At 44.4% G+C, this 16,690-nt stretch overlaps 1 protein-coding gene across 1 annotated transcript in view; it reads left to right on the forward strand.

The window, feature by feature from the left end:
- The window catches only part of LOC311120284 (transient receptor potential cation channel subfamily M member 7-like), a 71,657-nt gene that overhangs the window by 37,653 nt on the left and 17,314 nt on the right, over positions 1 to 16,690 (forward strand). The window contains exons 19-26 of the mRNA XM_084194913.1: positions 88 to 231; positions 4,980 to 5,108; positions 5,531 to 5,782; positions 8,302 to 8,476; positions 10,110 to 10,242; positions 10,408 to 10,592; positions 10,974 to 11,106; positions 11,299 to 12,146. Of these exons, the coding sequence (XP_084051039.1) occupies positions 88 to 231; positions 4,980 to 5,108; positions 5,531 to 5,782; positions 8,302 to 8,476; positions 10,110 to 10,242; positions 10,408 to 10,592; positions 10,974 to 11,106; positions 11,299 to 12,146 (1,999 nt within the window). The remainder of the gene's footprint in view (positions 1 to 87; positions 232 to 4,979; positions 5,109 to 5,530; positions 5,783 to 8,301; positions 8,477 to 10,109; positions 10,243 to 10,407; positions 10,593 to 10,973; positions 11,107 to 11,298; positions 12,147 to 16,690) is intronic.

The following is a 16,690-nucleotide window of genomic DNA, read 5'->3' on the forward strand; positions in this document are numbered from 1 at the left end:
ACATGGACATATACACATACATATACATATGCGTACATGTCTATACAGTCTATTAAACATGCGTTATTAAACATGATTCTTCTCCAGGACGTGTTCAAGGAGGCGAAGGCGGATGACAACGTGGAGGTGAAGGATGAGGCGGAGACACAGGTCCGCTCCCGAAGACTTCCTCTAACCAGGAAGTTCTACGCCTTCTACCACGCCCCCATCGTCAAGTTCTGGTTCAACACGGTATGAAACCCTAGCCGCTAGACCAGGGTTCTTCAATTCCGGTCCTGGAGGGCCGAAACACTTCTGTTTTTCATTTCTACCTGGTAGTTAATTGCACTCACCTGGTGTCCCAGGTCTGAATTAGCCCCTGATTAGAAGGAGAGGATGAAAAACAGAGGTGTTTCGGCCCTCCAGGACCGGAATTGAAGAACCCTGCGCTAGACCCTACTTCTACCCCCTCCATGTGAACTGACCAGCAGAAACTCTGGGCCCTACTATGTTTAATGGTACAGCAGAGTTCTGACCATCATGGTTCTCCCTGTGGAGCAGCTAAACAGCTTGAATGGAAGGGATGTTTCCTTTCTCCTCATGGGATATTTCCTGTATCCTGTCCTGTGTGTGTGTGTGTGGATGAGTTCGTTTTGCATCGCTCGGTGTCCCGGGTGGGTGGAGATTTCCCTTTAGAACCAATGTAATGTAATGGTCTGAAAATAAGCTAAACTCGTCCAGTGTGTGTACTCTGAGACCAGAGAGGGCTGACATGAAACGTGTTCGTGTTGAGAGGACAGAGGGAGGCTGGGGCGTGTGTGTACTTTTCCAGAGCTCTACCTCCCACCCCCTGCATACTTCTCACACACACACACACACACGTACCCTCAGGTGGTTTTCCAGATGCCCTGGCCTCATTTACATGTCCTGATAGCATCAGTAGAACAGGCCTTAACATAACTATTGCTGCTGTACCCAGATCAATGCGCTTATCTACCCCACAATCAACATCAACATAATGATGCTGCCTGCCACACAATGATCCTGCTCTGACTGCATATCTGTCACATCATGATTTCTGCTTCCACATAATCACCCCTGCCTGCCTCAGTCAGCACTGATCCCAACACTGATCAGTCTCAGTTTAGTCATGGCCCGCCAACTGCCCCACACACCCTACCTAACCCCCGGGGCCATAGTTAGAATGACTGATGTCTAGGGGGGTGGGGGGGTTCTGTATAATGGCTGAGAGGTGTTGTTGAATGCTGTAGTTTCCTTCACTTCAAGCTTCACTAGTCAGGCTCACAGTGTTCACCTCTAAAAAGACCTGGGGGTATGTCACAAACCAGGAACAAAGTAGGACTGCTGATATAATGACTCATACAGATCAGCCTTTTTAAACCCCTCCTCTGGTAGCCCTAAACTAGCACACCTGTTTTACCTCGGCGAGGGCTTGATGATTAGTTGACAAGTTGATTCAGGTGTGCTAATTCTGGAATATCTGGGGAAAGGTTTGAAAAGGGCTAATATAGATTATGAATTAAATAAGAATATATGGACGGGGGGGACCTGATCCTAGATCAGCACTTTTAATGTTAATATGGGCCCAGGGCGTTGTCTTGGACAAAGGTTTAGTAACCACATAGCAGCTTTACTCTATGTGGGTCATTCTGTATTAGAGCCTTGGTGTACAGGGGTGTGTGTGTTAAGGTGAGTGTTGTCACGATACCAGTATCACAATACTACAATACCAGATTTTCATTGACAAAAAAACAAAACACAAAGCAGACTTCTGTGGCGCTGTTGTAAAACAGTGTGCTATAGCTTGCAAAATAAACAAATGTGACTGTGACAACATAAGGCAGTTTTTTTCCAACATGAGGACGGTTTTCCTCAAGAGATGAAGTCAGCTTGTTTCCTTTCCTTCCTTCCTTACTGGTTTCACAGTACTGGTATCGTGATAACACTAATTAAGGTGTATGTGTGTTGTGTGTCTTCTGGCTAGCTGGCGTACATTTGTGGATCTGTATAATAACCTGTGTTAGGTATGTAAAGGTGTGTGTCGAGGGTCTGTATCATAGCCTGTGTTAGGTATGTAAAGGTGTGGGTCTGTATAATAGCCTGTGTTAGGTATGTAAAGGTGTGTGTCGAGGGTCTGTATCATAGCCTGTGTTAGGTATGTAAAGGTGTGGGTCTGTATAATAGCCTGTGTTAGGTATGTAAAGGTGTGGGTCTGTATAATAGCCTGTGTTAGGTATGTAAAGGTGTGGGTCTGTATAATAGCCTGTGTTAGGTATGTAAAGGTGTGGGTCTGTATAATAGCCTGTGTTAGGTATGTAAAGGTGTGTGTCGTGGGTCTGTATAATAGCCTGTGTTAGGTATGTAAAGCTGTGGGTCTGTATAATAGCCTGTGTTAGGTATGTAAAGCTGTGTGTCGTGGGTCTGTATAATAGCCTGTGTTAGGTATGTAAAGCTGTGTGTCGTGGGTCTGTATAATAGCCTGTGTTAGGTATGTAAAGCTGTGTGTCGTGGGTCTGTATAATAGCCTGTGTTAGGTATGTAAAGCTGTGTGTAAAGGTGTGGGTCTGTATAATAGCCTGTGTTAGGTATGTAAAGCTGTGTGTCGTGGGTCTGTATAATAGCCTGTGTTAGGTATGTAAAGCTGTGTGTCGTGGGTCTGTATAATAGCCTGTGTTAGGTATGTAAAGCTGTGTGTCGTGGGTCTGTATAATAGCCTGTGTTAGGTATGTAAAGCTGTGTGTCGTGGGTCTGTATAATAGCCTGTGTTAGGTATGTAAAGCTGTGTGTCGTGGGTCTGTATAATAGCCTGTGTTAGGTATGTAAAGCTGTGTGTCGTGGGTCTGTATAATAGCCTGTGTTAGGTATGTAAAGCTGTGTGTCGTGGGTCTGTATAATAGCCTGTGTTAGGTATGTAAAGGTGTGTATCGTGGGTCTGTATAATAGCCTGTGTTAGGTATGTAAAGCTGTGTGTCGTGGGTCTGTATAATAGCCTGTGTTAGGTATGTAAAGCTGTGTGTCGTGGGTCTGTATAATAGCCTGTGTTAGGTATGTAAAGGTGTGTATCGTGGGTCTGTATAATAGCCTGTGTTAGGTATGTAAAGCTGTGTGTCGTGGGTCTGTATAATAGCCTGTGTTAGGTATGTAAAGCTGTGTGTCGTGGGTCTGTATAATAGCCTGTGTTAGGTATGTAAAGCTGTGTATCGTGGGTCTGTATAATAGCCTGTGTTAGGTATGTAAAGGTGTGTGTCGTGGGTCTGTATAATAGCCTGTGTTAAGTATGTAAAGGTGTGTGTCGTGGGCCTGTATAATAGCCTGTGTTAGGTATGTAAAGCTGTGTGTCGTGGGTCTGTATAATAGCCTGTGTTAGGTATGTAAAGCTGTGTGTCGTGGGTCTGTATAATAGCCTGTGTTAGGTATGTAAAGGTGTGTATCGTGGGTCTGTATAATAGCCTGTGTTAGGTATGTAAAGGTGTGTGTCGTGGGTCTGTATAATAGCCTGTGTTAAGTATGTAAAGGTGTGTATCGTGGGTCTGTATAATAGCCTGTGTTAAGTATGTAAAGGTGTGTATCGTGGGCCTGTATAATAGCCTGTGTTAGGTATGTAAAGGTGTGTATCGTGGGCCTGTATAATAGCCTGTGTTAAGTATGTAAAGGTGTGTATCGTGGGCCTGTATAATAGCCTGTGTTAGGTATGTAAAGGTGTGTATCGTGGGCCTGTATAATAGCCTGTGTTAGGTATGTAAAGGTGTGTATCGTGGGCCTGTATAATAGCCTGTGTTAGGTATGTAAAGGTGTGTATCGTGGGCCTGTATAATAGCCTGTGTTAGGTATGTAAAGGTGTGTATCGTGGGTCTGTATAATAGCCTGTGTTAGGTATGTAAAGGTGTGTATCGTGGGTCTGTATAATATCCTGTGTTAGGTATGTAAAGGTGTGTATCGTGGGTCTGTATAATAGCCTGTGTTAGGTATGTAAAGGTGTGTATCGTGGGCCTGTATAATAGCCTGTGTTAGGTATGTAAAGCTGTGTGTCGTGGGTCTGTATAATAGCCTGTGTTAGGTATGTAAAGCTGTGTGTCGTGGGCCTGTATAATAGCCTGTGTTAGGTATGTAAAGGTGTGTATCGTGGGCCTGTATAATAGCCTGTGTTAGGTATGTAAAGGTGTGTATCGTGGGCCTGTATAATAGCCTGTGTTAGGTATGTAAAGCTGTGTGTCGTGGGTCTGTATAATAGCCTGTGTTAGGTATGTAAAGCTGTGTGTCGTGGGTCTGTATAATAGCCTGTGTTAGGTATGTAAAGCTGTGTGTCGTGGGCCTGTATAATAGCCTGTGTTAGGTATGTAAAGGTGTGTATCGTGGGCCTGTATAATAGCCTGTGTTAGGTATGTAAAGGTGTGTATCGTGGGTCTGTATAATAGCCTGTGTTAGGTATGTAAAGGTGTGTGTCGTGGGCCTGTATAATAGCCTGTGTTAGGTATGTAAAGGTGTGTGTCGTGGGTCTGTATAATAGCCTGTGTTAGGTATGTAAAGGTGTGTGTCGTGGGTCTGTATAATAGCCTGTGTTAGGTATGTAAAGGTGTGGGTCTGTATAATAGCCTGTGTTAGGTATGTAAAGGTGTGTATCGTGGGCCTGTATAATAGCCTGTGTTAGGTATGTAAAGGTGTGTGTCGTGGGTCTGTATAATAGCCTGTGTTAGGTATGTAAAGGTGTGGGTCTGTATAATAACCTGTGTTAGGTATGTAAAGGTGTGGGTCTGTATAATAGCCTGTGTTAGGTATGTAAAGGTGTGTATCGTGGGTCTGTATAATAGCCTGTGTTAGGTATGTAAAGGTGTGTATCGTGGGCCTGTATAATAGCCTGTGTTAGGTATGTAAAGGTGTGTGTCGTGGGCCTGTATAATAGCCTGTGTTAGGTATGTAAAGGTGTGTATCGTGGGTCTGTATAATAGCCTGTGTAAAGGTAAGTGTTGTCTCCTGGCTAGCTGGCGTACCTGGGCTTTCTGATGCTGTACTCGTTTGTGGTTCTGGTCCGGATGCCCGAGTTTCCGTCTCCTCAAGAGTGGGTGGTCATCCTCTACATATTCACCTCCGCCATCGAGAAGATACGAGAGGTACGCTAATGCTGCTCCCTACTCTCTAGGTCAATATGGTTATGTTCCAATTGGCACCGTTTTTACTATATAGTGCACTGCTTTTGACAGTGCACTCTGTAGGGAATGTTCCCTTCATTAGTATGAGAAGGACAAGACACTTACCCAGCTATCTTTGGCTCTCAGAGGATTCAATACAATTTAGTATAGTTCAGTTTGCTTTAAAAAAGGTCCTTATTCCTTATTCTTCTAGTCGACAGCTTAAACAGAGAAGTACTGAGCCCCCATTCACGTTGGTAGAATATCTCTCAATTTCTATCACTATTTGTTTACATTTTTTCTGTCTGCATGTTATTGTTGATTTGATTTGAGCTCTCAGTTTACGCGATGCACTCATCTCCTATTTCTGTGTCCTGTTTTCTGTTCTGTTTCTTTCTTTGTAGATGTTTATGTCTGAAGCTGGGAAGATTAGCCAGAAGGTTAAAGTATGGTTCAGTGACTATTTTAACCTCTCAGACTTCCTGGCTATTGTCACCTTCTTTGTGGGCTTTGGATTGAGGATAGGAGGAGAGGATGTGCTTGTCCCGGGCCGGACTGTGTATTGCTTGAATATCATCTTCTGGTACGTGAGACTCCTAGATATTCTGGCAGTCAACCAGCAAGCAGGACCGTATGTGATGATGATCGGTAAAATGGTGAGTATTTTTTTCGAATGCTTTCCTAATCCAAATTAATTTTTCAACTGTGTAATATACATTTCAATGTATATCTCCCGAGTGGCGCAGTGGTCTAAGGCACTGCATCGCAGTGCTAGCTGTGCCACTAGAGATCCTGGTTCGAATCCAGGCTCTGTCGTAGCCGGCTGCGACCTGGAGACCCATGGGGCGGCACACAATTGGCCCAGCGTCGTCCAGGGTAGGGGAGGGAATGGCCGGCAGGGATGTAGCTCAGTTGGTAGAGCATGGCCTTTGTGTATGAAAAAAAAAATAATAATAATAATAATGTTTGTACTCACTTAACTGTAAGTCGCTCTGGATAAGAGCGTCTGCTAAATGACTAAAATGTAAATATCTAAATGTTTTATATATCAGTGATAATGTATATCAACATATTTTATATAGTGATGATAATGTCTATCTATTACAATTGAGTTGTCAATTCAATTGTCTATTACAATTACATTATATTAAATATAGAGCTGACATTGTACAGGTAACTGCCAAAATAAAGGAAACACCAACATATAGAGACATTGAACACTAGTCACTTTAACAATGTTTACATACTGTTTTACCCACTTTTAGAGCCCTGCACAGGCATGAATTTTAAGTCCAAGCTCTACCCATGCTCGCGACGTTCAGGCCTTACCCTACCCAGGCCCGATTGCTTCTGCCAAATTAAGAGCCGGCCCTGCCCGAAACCAGAAATAACTTCCTCTGTTAGTAAATCCCTTAGCTGCTCCTCTCTGTCTGTCACTCGCTCCCTGCGCGAAGCTTGCTCTGTGCATGTACACTGCGAGTAGCCATAGCAACGGCTCCACTTGGGCTGCTCTGCTCAATGAAGAGACATAAGAGAGCATTCTCTAAACTCTGACAAAACTCAAGGAACATTATTATTTTCTCTGAAATAATCTCTCCTGTCGTATATATTTGACGAGGTTGAAGCACTTCTGACACCATGGTATGATCTTAGTCAGATATGACTGTACTGCGCAGTAGAACACGCGCAAATGGCTCCGCTTCCAAATATTAGTGATCAATTTAGTGATACCTGAGCCCTGCCCGTAGTTATTGATGAAGAAACAGGCCCCACCTGGCCCTAATGTTGGGGCCCGTCGGGGTCAAGTAGCAGAGCTCTACCCAATTTAAATGTAAATACTGTATTCTAGTCATGGTTAATCCTATATACAGTAACTACTGCTGTACACATCTTTTCTATTCATATACTGTCCATACACACTGAAAAATAGCGCAAAGAAACTAAGGGAACAATGTGTGTCTGTAAAAGGCTCTACACAGTCTACGCAACGGATCCGCAACCAATCCGACGGAGGTTTGTTTGCTTAGACTGTGAAATCACTGTGGAGTGCCCTTAAGAACAAGGTGAGAGGAGGGTAGCCTTTGACCAACTTATTTAGGTAATGTATGAAGGTAGATTGGATGGTTTTCACTCAATAGCACATCTCTAGGGTTCCATGCTGGTTTGGTTTGAAAGAGGATAATGATTGCAGGTGGGGGTATTTAAAGGGGTAGCCCTGGCTCTTTCATGTGGACATGATCTGGTTGATTACATTGAATGAGGTGTGTGGGGACCAATAGGTGGCAGGCTCCGCTCCAGGGTAGGAGGGAAGTGGGAGGAGTTTTCTACGCACACTATTTATATTCCGGACTCTGATATTGCTCCTTCTGATATTTCTTAATTTATTTTTTTATTTTTTATGTTTTCGGATTATGTATGTATTGTTATTGTATTGCTAGATTATACTGCCCTGTTGGAGCTAGAATGGTGTTTTGTTGATGGTGGTGGAAAATGTTGTCTCAGGCACCGCTCCAGAATCTCCCATTAGTGTTCAATTGGGTTGAGATCTGGTGACTGACACACACACACACACACTTTAAACTCCTTATACTCTTTTCAGACCCCTCTTTCAAAGTCAAGAAAGATATCTTCTAGCCATGGTAGCCAAAAGAATGGCAACTGGGCATTTTTATTTGTATGTTAATTGCTTAATTAACTCAGGAACCACACCTGCTTTCAATATACTTTGTATCCCACATTTACGCAAGTGTTTCCTTTAATTTGGCAGTTACCTCTATATATCAACATGTTTTGCATAGTGGCAATAATGTCTACTATCAACAACATGTTTTGATAGACTAGCACCAGTTCTTTTCATTCTGAGTCTGGAAATTCTCTCAGTATTTTCTGGGAACTTGGACGTTTATAGACCTGGTTAACTGCATGTACATGCCCTTAATATAGTGGTGGTAATGTATCTATTCATACAGATGGCCAGCATGTTTTATGTTGTTGTGATAATGTATAGGATAATGTGTATATTCCTCTAGGTGGCGCTGGTGTTGTTGCGTTATGGCATGAAAGCCATCCTGTAATAATGTGTGTATATAATAGGATAATGATAATGTATAGGATAATGATTGTGTGTGTGTGTGTGTGTGTGTATGTGTATATATATATATATATATTCCTCTAGGTGGCCAATATGTTTTATATTGTGGTGATCATGGCGGTGGTGTTGTTGAGTTATGGTGTGCCCCGAAAAGCCATCCTGTACCCAAATGAGGAGCCCAGTTGGACGCTGCTCAAAGACGTGGTCTTCCAGCCATACTGGATGATGTACGGGGAAGTGTATGCATATGAAATCGACGGTAAGGAAGACGAGCCTAGTATAAACGACTACGATGGTAAGAGAGTTTTCTTAAGGATTCTCACCACGGCATGAGAAGCTGATTAGCACTGGAAATCAATCAAAAACCCATGTTTGGTCTAATCAACGCCTCGCACCACACAGTCACCTCACACAGTCGCTGTGTTACAAAATCTATTTAGAGTATAGATTGAGATGCTAGTCCCTTGGTTGGAGAGGCATACGTTTCACTATGCCTATCCAGTTCTTTCATAAGTAATCAAGTCCCTAGGAGGTAGGGGCTAGGAGTTGATTGTGGACACAGCCAGTTGGCCCCTGTTAGGGGAGGTATAGCCAGCAATTGTAGGGAACAACAGCTATTAACCAATCAGGGCTTTAGTTTAGGTTATTGTACACGTGTCCAGATTTCTCTCGAGGCATGTCAAATGTAAGTGATTTGCTTAAAGTACAGGCTCAGTGCTTCAAAATGGTGTATCGTACACTGTAGTTGGAGGAAACATGGGAGTCAGCATGGCATTGTCCTCCAGAAAGTAGTCTCTCTACTTAAACCCAGCTAAATTCAGGGCAGCAATGTTTTTGAGAGCTGTAGCAACACTTTTGCAGTTGTCCATAGCTTTATCTTTCCAAAAATCTGTGGTAAAGATGATCTATATACTTACCAGAGAAGAGCCCATTCTATTATAGACAGAAGCCTGTGACATGACAGACCAATCAGGAATTGTATCTCAGCATACCCAACCACTCTAAAATCTCAGCCAATTATGACTAGCCAGGAAGGATCCTGTCTTTCTCCCTGTATCAGTGCTTTCTCCTTGGCTAAACTAGGCACATTTGAGATTTTTATTCATATTTACGAATCCCATACAAGTTTGTAATTAAGGCAGATAAAAGTTCACATGTTCAAGAAGGCATTTCTGCAAAAAAAACGTGTTTTGAAACGGCCCTACTGTGAAGTAGGAACCAGTGTCAAATGCCTCAGATCCTGTAACATTTAGTAAACATTGTTGAACACATGGGGGTAAATCCTTACTTCCAGTTAAGGCGACTTTTCACTTAGTCTCCTATTGACATAACTGCGTGACTAAGTGACATTTTAGATTTGTTGCATAGAGCACATGTGAGATAGTGTATTATGATATTGAGTAGTGATATTTACAGAAGATACATTCTGTAATATATAATAATCGCAGCTACCTGTCTCGCTCATCAGACTCAGGGAGCTCCACCCCAGTTGTGTGGGAGATACAGCGGCTGTGGGAAGAGACTACCTGTTGATATACAGAGCATAATGCATACAGTAGCAGTAGATACGGTGCAGTAGTATGAAATGTTATTCCACTATTTAGATGGTAGTCGCTGGTTTTACTGACCCAAATGATGTTTACTCCTAGACAAAAAATATATATAATTTCTGTAGAGACATATGAAAAAAAAAGTAGAAAGCTTAATCTGGCTGTGCAAAACCAGTCCATGGAGCTTAGAGCTGTAGTTTGTGTGTGTATGTGTGTGTGAGAATGATCTACACTTGTCACTGTGTGTTTGGGATGTGTGTGAATGTAAGTGCGTGTGTTTTTTGTGTTTTGATGTGTGAAGCACCGCGTGTGTGTGTCTGACCCAGTCCCCTCTCTCCACAGTGTGTGCCAATAATAGTGAACCGAATGTGAAAAACCTGTGCTCAGCTTCAGTGTGGATCACTCCGTTCCTACAAGCAGTCTACCTCTTTGTCCAATACATACTGATAGTTAACCTTCTCATCGCCTTCTTCAAGTAAGACTACACACACACACACACACCGGTGTTCTGTAGAGCACTCTGCTGTGACCAATACTATTCTCATTATTATTCATTAATAACATTATTATTATCATGTTTTTCCCCGATTTCTACATCACTGTGTATATCCATTTTGCAATCTCTCTCTCTTCTCCTCAGTAATGTGTACCTCCAAGTGATGTCAATCAGTAATCTGGTATGGAAGTATCAGAGGTATCATTTCGTCATGGCCTACCATGAGAAGCCAGTCCTCCCTCCTCCCCTCATCCTCCTCTCTCACCTAGTCTCTTTCTTCTCCTGCATCTGTCACAAGAGGAAGAAGGACAGTCACTCTTACGGACCAAGTACGGGAACTACCCATTTATCTCTCTAAAATGCAGATATGACAGAACCACTTGGTGATCTGCTCCTGTAAGTCGCTCTGGATAAGAGCGTCTGCTAAATGACTAAAATGTAAATGTAAAAAAATGTGATCAGCTAGAACAAGAGAGGACCTAGTACCGAGCTCTGGGGGACACCAGTAGTCTATGAACAGACTATAAAACGTATATAGGTGTCCCAGGGCTCTCTAGTTTATCAGCAAAAAGATATGCAGCTACAATAAGTTATTTGAAAATGTTTACCAGAAGTTACATTGAGATCTGTAAAATGGTTTGTTGAAACTAAACTCTTCATCCTCTCCCTTTTTCCCCCTCTTTCCTTCCTTCCCTACCTCCTCCCTCCAGAGTTGTTTCTAACGGAGGAGGATCAGAAGAAGCTCCATGACTTTGAGGAGCAGTGTGTGGAGACGTACTTCCATGAGAAAAACGACCAGTTCCACTCAGGGAGCGAAGAGCGCATCCGCCTCACCTCTGACAGGTAACTGTTACAATAGTTACCGCTCACCACAGTTGTTATTTTACTCTTACATTGACAGTAACAGTCATAGTGTCTATATAACATAAGAGGATTAGGAGGTTAATTGAATAGTGAATGTTGAACTCTATGGCAACATATCAACAAAGTTCAATATTCAATAGATCTAGATTTTTTCCCCCTTTATCTCCTCAGGGTTGAGACGATGTGTATCCAGCTGAAGGAGGTCGGAAATAGAGTGAACTTCATCAAGCGTTCCCTCCACACGCTGGACTCCCAGATCGGCCACCTCCAGGACCTGTCAGCTCTGACAGTGGACACCCTGAAGACCCTGACCGCCCAGAGGGCCTCTGAGGCCAGCAAGGTCCACAACCAGATCACCAGGGAGCTCAGTCTGTCCAAGAACTTTGCCCCCAGCCTGGCCCCCACCCCCCAGGACCCTAACCCCCAATCCAAGGGGGTCAAACGCAGCGTGGGGGCCTACTTCGGTTCGTCTTTCCCCCAGGTGTCCGGGGTGGTGGTGGGGGGCAACTTGGCTGATTCTCTGTTTGGGAGTGGGGTGGAAGGGAGGTTGGAGATGCTGGGGCTGGGGAGGAGGCCTCCTGAGATGGGAATGGGGTTGGACTCAAACCCGCCCCTGACGCTCAGTCCCCCAGAGCAAAGAGGAGACTGGGCTGGGCTGGGGCACCAAGCTACTGCTGCTATAGAGGCTGGATCCTCCACAGGTGGCAGCGCCAGTGCCAGTCACAGTGCCTTCTCCCTCGTCCCAGCTCCAGCACCCCCTACTGTCAGTCCTCCAGAGCTGCGGCTACGCGGCCACTCCTTCACCCAGTGGCAGCTGACCCGTCCAGAGCAGCCGGGCCTCTCCGACTGCCCCTCCAGCCTGCCCAGCGTGCCCTCTGCTGGGGCTGCTTTCTACGTCAGCTCTACCCCCTCCCAGCCCTTCGGCTCCAGCCACCCAGAACTCAGCCTGCCTCTGCCAGACAAAGACACAACCTCTGCTTCCACCTCTGCCTTTGCTGTAGAGTTTGGTGCGTTTGTTGGTAAGTATAAGTGTGAGGAGAAAGACGAAGACACTAGCTGTGTGTACCCCACTATTGTTGTGTCCAAGACTTCTGACATTGCTCGCCCCATTTGCCTGCCTGCTTCCATTGAGAAACGGGAGGGAATTGGTGAGAAGGAGGGGAGGGGTGAGTTGGAGAGGAGGAGGAGTGAGAGAGGGGGGAGGGCGAAAGGGATGTGTGAGAGGGAGGGGAGGGCAGAGGGGGAGGGGTATGTGAATGAGGCATTTTGCAATGATGAGGGAAGATCCGAAGGAGTTCTGATTGGTGGTCAGGGCAGAAACGCTGAGCTTCCATTGGCTCCTGAGACCACCCGTCAGGCCGCCCCCTCGCCGCATGCTGACGCTCACAGGAACAGCCCCCTCCCAGGCTGCACCCTGGCCCCTGCAGTGGTGCCCAGGAGACCCCGCTGCCAGAGGACCAGAGAGGTGGGGTCCTCAGGCCCCGTGGCCCAGCCGGGGGCCCCTCAGCAGGGGGAAAGAAGGACTGAAGCCCATCTGAGAAGTGACAGGAGGGACACTACCAGAGATAGAGGTTTGAGTCTCAGTCTGAGTTTAAGTTGGCAATGGGCAAATCTCAGATCACTCTCTACCTTTCACCTGTAACACACCTTTTCCTAACCAGGGTGAAGTATGGTTGTTGGTATAAAGGGGTGTTCTGGGGTCTAACTAAAATGAAATAACCACAGGTGTGTTCTCAAACCCTATTCAAATACACTGAGCATAACCTGATATGGGACCATGCTTAATCAATAGACTTCAAAATAAACCAATCAGTATGGCATCATGCTCAATCAATAAACTTCATAAACTCATAGCAACAACTCATTGTCATTCACCAGTAAAACATGCACATTCAATAAACAGTTGCAACCTTATACAGTGGGGAGAACAAGTATTTGATACACTGCCGATTTTGCAGGTTTTCCTACTTACAAAGCATGTAGAGGTCTGTAATTTTTATCATAGGTACACTTCAACTGTGACAGACGGAATCTAAAACAAAAATCCAGAAAATCACATTGTATGATTTTTAAGTAATTAATTTGCATTTTATTGCATGACATAAGTATTTGATACATCAGAAAAGCAGAACATAATATTTGGTACAGAAACCTTTGTTTGCAATTACAGAGATCATACTATTCCTGTAGGTCTTGACCAGGTTTGCACACACTGCAGCAGGGATTTTGGCCCACTCCTCCATACAGACCTTCTCCAGATTTCGGGGCTGTCGCTGGTCAATACGGACTTTCAGCTCCCTCCAAAGATTTTCTATTGGGTTCAGGTCTGGAGACTGGCTAGGCCACTCCAGGACCTTGAGATGCTTTTTACAGAGCCACTCCTTAGTTGCCCTGGCTGTGTTTCAGGTCGTTATCATGCTGGAAGACCCAGCCACAACCCATCTTCAATGCTCTTACTGAGGGAAGGAGGTTGTTGGCCAAGATCTCGCGATACATGGCCCCATCCATCCTCCCCTCAATACGGTGCAGTCGTCCTGTCCCCTTTGCAGAAAAGCATCCCCAAAGAATGATGTTTCCACCTCCATGCTTCACGGTTGAGATGGTGTTCTTGGGGTTGTACTCATCCTTCTTCCTCCAAACACGGCGAGTGGAGTTTAGACCAAAAAGCTCTATTTTTGTCTTATCAGACCACATGACCTTCTCCCATTCCTCCTCTGGATCATCCAGATGGTCATTGGCAAACTTCTGACGGGGCCTGGACATGCGCTGGCTTGAGCAGGGGGACCTTGCGTGTGCTGCAGGATTTTAATTCATGACGGCATAGTGTGTTACTAATGGTTTTCTTTGAGACTGTGGTCCCAGCTCTCTTCAGGTTATTGACCAGGTCCTGCCGTGTAGTTCTGGGCTGATCCCTCACCTTCCTCATGATCATTGATGCCCCACGAGGTGAGATCTTGCATGGAGCCCCAGACCGAGGGTGATTGACCATCATCTTGAACTTCTTCTATTTTCTAATAATTGCGCCAACAGTTGTTGCCTTCTCACCAAGCTGCTTGCCTATTGTCCTGTAGCCTATCCCAGCCTTGTGCAGGTCTACAATTTTATCCCTGATGTCCTTACACAGCCCTCTGGTCTTGGCCATTGTGGAGAGGTTGGAGTCTGTTTGATTGAGTGTGTGGACAGGTGTCTTTTATACAGGTAACGAGTTCAAACAGGTGCAGTTAATACAGGTAATGAGTGGAGAACAGGAGGGCTTCTTAAAGAAAAACTAACAGGTCTGTGAGAGCCGGAATTCTTACTAGTTGGTAGGTGATCAAATACTTATGTCATGCAATAAAATGCAAATGAATTACTTAAAAATCATACAATGTGATTTTCTGGAATTTTGTTTTAGATTCCGTCTCTCACAGTTGAAGTGTACCTATGATAAATATTACAGACCTCTACATGCTTTGTAAGTAGGAAAACCTGCAAAATCGGCAGTGTATCAAATACATGTTCTCCCCACTTTATATATTCACAGCTCTGAAACTTTATATAGTCTTACTACATTGCAGGCCTGTGCTTCGTACCTTAACAGGGACTAGATGAGGAAGAGCAGTCCTCGCGCTTCTGTGTGCAAATGTGCATGTGTTTTCTGGAAGCGGGAGTTCCAATGCAGGCGAGGGCGGTCTGTAGCCAGTGCGGTAGTGGGAAACAGAGAGCTAGCGATATCAGGTTGATATCTGAGCTCGATATAAACTACTTTGACACACGGTAGTGTACTTACAATATACATGTCTCTGCCTCTTATGGAGATGGCTTGCTACGCTAGTTATCTAGCTGGTGTTGGCTAGCTAGCGGCAAATATTAGCTAGCTTCGCATTGTACCTTCAGACAGGACCCAGAGGAAACTGTAGAATTGCCGGTATCTTGAGTCGCTATCTTAGAGGTATACTACAATTTGAAGCTAGAACTACTCAGGCTTCTATAAAGTTTCAGTTAGCTTCACATTCAAGCTCAGGCTTCATCCATACTAAGGTGGATATTGATCATGCAGCTAACGCAAGCAAGCTCAGAGGGGATTTCCACATAACACGATAATTCGGGATAGCCACTCTAGCTTCACCCTAATGTGGGTGCTATCAAGCAAGGTTGTTTCATCGCCCCCATCTTGTTATATGGAAATGCACTGTCAGTATGTTTTAACTACACTTGTATTCTACCTCGCCCTTCGCCCTCGTGTGGGTGCTAGCAAGCTAGGTAGTGCTAGATATCAACAGCCAATCCATTAGGGACTGGAAGCTATACTGAGCTTCAATTGGTCAAGGGTGATGTTGCAGAGTATTTGCATAAATGTTCCTGTTTCCCCAACTTTGGTCCCGCCCTGTTCACGTCCCTCGCCCATGCTCTCATCAGCCAACATTCCCCCGCCCACTTAGCTTCTTTTCCATTGGAAAATAATGGCTTTTTGTAGTTTCATCGCCCACATCACTTCAGTTAACTGTACGTGCATGTCGCACATGGCTAGTCGAACGCCAAACTCTTAATTGAGACAATGCTCACATTTTAATTTTTGCCAAAATCAACATGAAAGAAAAGTTATCTTGCAAATTCAGCAGGCTATGATGTGAAATAGGTGCCGTGATTATTTTATTAAGTATAGTTAATGCCGTCTTTGTGCTTTGGTATGCCTATCAATGCACGAGCACCTTTTCCCCCACCTATCGATACAATAATTTTAGAAAATCATACAAAGGTTTTAGTCTGCGTGCACTTTCAAATGCATGCTGTCATTACTAAATGTGTAATGTGATCTGTATTTTGAATATTACTATAGAAAAAGTTTAAATTAAAATAAAATATTTAATCAGTCATCTTCCTCAAATGAAGGGGATGACGACAGTCTTTGCGAGAGGGATGGAATCTAATTTCATTAGTCCTCAACTCGAGGCTCAGACACTTCATTCAGGATAAATGGATTTAGCCATGAGTTAGCCTTCCCCTGAGCACGTTAGGTCTGAAGGATTCGTTGCCATATAAACCTACCTGGCTAAAAGGTGAGCCACTTTTGTATGACCGGTTATCCAAAATTGAGCTCCGAGTTGACCACACTTACCTCGCTAACTCTTCTTTGTAGTATAGGGCTCGGGTCTCGTCACTGTCATCAACTCTTCTTAGCCACTTATACAGGTCACATGCTGGTATGTTACATATACAACAGATATTTACTTTACAGCTAAACGGTTACAGCAGTCTGCTGTAAAGTGGGAATCAAAATCACCTCAGAACTAACTATTGTAATTTGTTCCCTTCACTTCCCCTACGTACGTCTGATTTGGCTAAGGGGGACCTTTTAAAGACGCTGCATGGTCAATCTGACGTCTGCATTGGCCATGCAGCATTTATGGTGGTACGGCCTCTACAGACGTCAGGGCATTCATACTTCTTACATTTCGCGAAGCAGCGCAGAGCTGTTAAGGAAGTGAGTTTGTGTTTATACAGGCCCTCCCACCCTCACCTACCGTCAACCAATCATGTCAATGCTGAGCTATACGGAAAATTACAACATTTGAGAGGCGCA

This window comes from Coregonus lavaretus (genome assembly GCF_964263955.1).
Source record: "Coregonus lavaretus genome assembly, contig: HAP1_SCAFFOLD_161, whole genome shotgun sequence".
Taxonomy (NCBI): Eukaryota; Metazoa; Chordata; class Actinopteri; order Salmoniformes; family Salmonidae; genus Coregonus; species Coregonus lavaretus.